General features: G+C 39.2%; 1 protein-coding gene across 5 annotated transcripts in view; it reads right to left on the bottom strand.

The window, feature by feature from the left end:
- The window catches only part of N4BP2 (NEDD4 binding protein 2), a 92,453-nt gene that overhangs the window by 47,789 nt on the left and 40,540 nt on the right, over nucleotides 1-4,124 (bottom strand). For all 5 annotated transcript variants that reach the window (XM_023519614.1, XM_023519613.1, XM_023519615.1 and 2 more), the window contains 2 exons: nucleotides 3,739-3,863; nucleotides 1,011-1,099 (listed from right to left, as the gene is read on the bottom strand). In XM_023519614.1, coding sequence (XP_023375382.1) covers nucleotides 1,011-1,099; nucleotides 3,739-3,863 — 214 coding nt within the window. The remainder of the gene's footprint in view (nucleotides 1-1,010; nucleotides 1,100-3,738; nucleotides 3,864-4,124) is intronic.

Below are 4,124 nucleotides of genomic sequence, written 5' to 3'. Positions count from 1 at the left end.
AAAAAAAACCAAAGATAGCTAACTTATAGGCAGTCCAAGATTCTGCCATTCTCAAGTGCTTGAGATTCACTTGTATAAATGAAAACATCCAGGAAGGTCTTGGTGGCTCACACCTGCAATCCCAGCAGTTTGGGAGGGCAAGGCAGATACATTGCTTGAGCTCCCAAGTTCAAGACCAGGCTGAGCAAGAGGAAGACCCCATCTCTAAAAAGACTAGCTGGGCGTTGTGGTGGGCCCTTGTAGTCCCAGCTACTTGGGAGACTGAGGCTAGAGGATCACTTGAGCCCAAGAAACTGAGGCTACTGTGAGCTCTGACACCTCAGCACTCTATCGAGCATGACAAAGTGAGACTCTACCTCCAAAAAAAAAAAAAATAGAGGCTCAGTGCCTGTGGCTCAAGTGGCTAAGGCATCAGCCACATACACTTAAGGTGGCGGGTTCGAATCCAGCCCAGGCCCGCCAAACAACAATAATGATGGCTGCAACCATAAAATAGCCAAGTGTTGTGGCAGACGCCTGTGGTCCCAGCTACTTGGGAAGCGGAGGCAGAAGACTCACTTGAGCCCAGGAGTTGGGGGTTGCTGTGAGCTGTGATGCCACAGCACTCTACCCAGGGGGACAGCTTGAGGCTCTGTCACGAGAAAAAAAAAAAATAGAAATAAAATAAAAATTAAAAAATCCTTGGCTCGGTGTCCATAGCATAGTGGTTATGGCGCTAACCACATGTATGGAGGCTGGTGGGTTCGAATCCAAGCCAGCTAAACAACAGTAACAACTGCAACAAAAAATAGCCCAGCATTGTGGCAGGTGCGTTGAGTCCCCTACTTGGGAGGCTGAGGCAAGAGAATTACTTAAGCCCAAGAGTTTGAGGTTGCTATGAGCTGTGACACGACATCACTCTACTGAGAGTGACACACTAAGACTCTGTTTCAAAAAACTAAAAAAGTAAATAAATCCTTGAATAATTTCAAACCCACTACTCTGAACTTAGAACAACTTATTGTACAAACCAAAGCAACATATGGCTTCATTTCCCACGCCTGTAGATTTGTATTATCTATTATTATAGGAGATATCGTCTTCTCAAATGCTTCTCTTGCTGAAAAACACAAAACAACACATCACTTTTAGTAATAGTATTAAGAATTATCTTAATTTTTTCCTTTTTTCTTTTTTAAAAATAGGGATGGGGTCTCACTATATTGCCCAGGCTGGATTTGAACTTCTGGGCTCGCTCGAGTGATCCTCCTGCCTCAACCTCCCAAGTAGCTAGGCATGTACTTGACTTTCTTGATTTTTTTTTTTTTTAAATATCTGATCTTGTTTTCATTATGTGGAAGTCATAGACATGTACTAATTTTACTCACTACTCAACTTCTAAATATCCTTTGGAGGACATAAAAAATTAAAGTATGGGTAAAGGTTGCATAATAATATTGAATAATAATAAATTCTGAAGTTATGTAAGCAGAAAATTTTATCATGCTACAAGCAACAAGATATCATGGTTTAGGTTTTGGAAAAGAAAGGACTTCAGTAGAAAAACAAAAATTCAAATATAGCCTACAGTTTAGTTGATAACAATGTACCAATTTCTCAGTTTTGACAAACGTACCAGATTTATACAAGATGTTAACGTGCAGGGAAAATGGGTAAATAGTATTCAGAAAAGCTCTCTATGCTGTCTTTGCTATGTTTCCAGAAATCTAAAATTATTACAAAGTAAACTCTGAAAACAAACAAAAAAACATAAATGAACAAATATACATGATAGAATGATGTAAAACATTATACTGTTGTACAGGGGATTTTCACCCCAAGGAGTTAGACCATGCAGGAAATTAATAACGTATTGCAACAAAGTCTTACAAGGAATTTATCTCAAAGTTTTAAAAGTTCTGCCCAGTCTCTACCGACTCAATAAAGGAAAGATAAACCAATTTAAAAATGGTCAAAGCATATGAACAGGTATTTCTCCAAAGAAGATACAAAAATGCCTAATAAGCACACAAAAGATGTTCAACATCACTAGCCAGCAGAGAAACCAGTCAAAACCACAAGGAGCCACACTTCACCCTGCCAGACAGCTGTAGTCAAAATGACAGATAGCAGTAAGTGCTGGAGACAATGTGGAGAAGTCCAAACTCTCATAAACTACCAGCAGGAACTTAAAATGATTTGGAGAACAGCCTGGCAGTTCTTAAAAAGATTAGACATAGACACGTATGTTTACAGCAGCATTATTCCCAACAGCCAAAAAGTAGGGGAGAACCCAAATGTCCAGCTGATGGACAGGTTAAAAAAATGTGGTATTTCCATATGATGAAATGCGTGTTATTCAGCCACGATGAGAAACAAAGTACTGATGTATGTTACAACATGGATGAACCTCGAAAACATTATGCTAAGAAGGCCAAAAACTAAAGACCACATATTACATAATTCCATTTCTATCCAAACATCCAGAATTAGCCTGGTGTAATGGCTCACTTCTATAATTCTAGCACTTTAGGAGGCTGAGGTTGGAGGATCGCTTGAGATCAGGAGTTTGAAACCTGCTGAGCAAGAGCAAGACCCCATCTTTACAAAAAATAGAAAAATTAGCTGAGTATGGTGACATACCCCAGTGGTCCCAGCTACTTGGGAGGCTAAGGCAGGAGGATCACTTGAACCCAGGAAAGTGAGGATGCAGTGAGGTCTGAGGATGTCACTGCACTCTTATCACAGGTAACAGGGCAAGACCCTGTCTCAAAAAAAAAAGTCCTGAACAGGCAAACTATAGAGATAGAAAGTACATTGGGAGAAACACGTGACTGCTTAAGGGTAAAGAATCTTTTTTTGAGGTAATGACAATGTTCTAAAATTGACTGTGGTGATGAAAATATGACCAGAATATTAAATGCTAAATTATATCATTCAAATGGGTGAATTCAGCAGAGCATGGTGGCACCTGCTTGTAGTCCAACTACTTAGGAGCCTGAGGTGGGAGGATTGCCAGAGCACGGGGGTTGGAAGCTGCCATTGCACTCAAAGAAAAAAAAAAAAAATTCTAGCACTTTGGGAGGCCGAGGTGGGTAGACTGCCTGAACTCACAGGTTCAAGACCAGCCTGAGCCAGAGTGGTGGGCTCCAGCTACTCAGGAGGCTGAAACAAGAGAATCGCTTGAGCCCAAGAGTTTGTTGTTGCTGAGAGCTGTGATGACACGGCACTCTACAGGGGGCAAAAAAAAGAATTAAGGAGTAAATTACATCACAGTAACGTGGTTTTAAAAAGAGTCCTGCCTATTAATATGTTATTACTATTGCTGTGCTTGATGCTGTTTAGAAGAGCAGGCTGAACTAGTGCTAAGCATTTTTTATTCTGATTTAACCTTTTCAACAATCCTGGGAGCTAAGTACTGTTCTCCCCTTTAATACACAAAGATTCTCTGCCTTACACAGTATAAATAACTTGCCCAAGATCACACAGGTAGTAAAAGTTGGTCTTCATCACCACATCATCCCGCCTCCTTTGTTTTTAAGTGTGTTCATATGTTCACAGCTGAGTTCTCCCTTTAATTTTTGGTTCAAGAATAGACACATAAAAATTTAACAATGTCTGAAGATCCTTTTGTAGTTTTCAACTATAAATGACTGTGTTCACTCTTATGGATGAGATGTGCTAGGATGACATGCATGAGCCACTGCCCCCGGCCTGTATTACTCTTAATATTAGCCAGAATCGGATGTTTTGTCTTACCACGATTCTGATTCCATTCATGTGCTTCTCCTAAATACTTTACATCAAACTGATACTGTCCATTTATGTAAAAATAATCATCAGTACTAAGAATGACTCCGCTCGGATTATCCTCCTGCAAAGTCCTGTGAATGAAAAATGGAATTACTTTCATTATTTTTCTAAATTCTCTCTCCTAATTTTCAAAGTCATAATCAAAATAAATAACATCACTTAAAAGAATAAGAACATTATAATATTAAAACAAATCATATTGAAAATCCTCTAAGCAGATAGCAGGTCTATTTATATGAAAGTTTAAAGGTTAACAAATGGTTAATTATCCTTTTATGAAAATGCAAAAGACCATTTCTGGAGCATCTATTAAGTATCAGGCACTATTTTAA

This window comes from Otolemur garnettii, unplaced genomic scaffold (assembly GCF_000181295.1).
Source record: "Otolemur garnettii isolate 467f Iridium unplaced genomic scaffold, OtoGar3 scaffold00181, whole genome shotgun sequence".
Taxonomy (NCBI): domain Eukaryota; kingdom Metazoa; phylum Chordata; class Mammalia; order Primates; family Galagidae; genus Otolemur; species Otolemur garnettii.
This window is presented reverse-complemented; position numbering and strand designations above follow the sequence as displayed.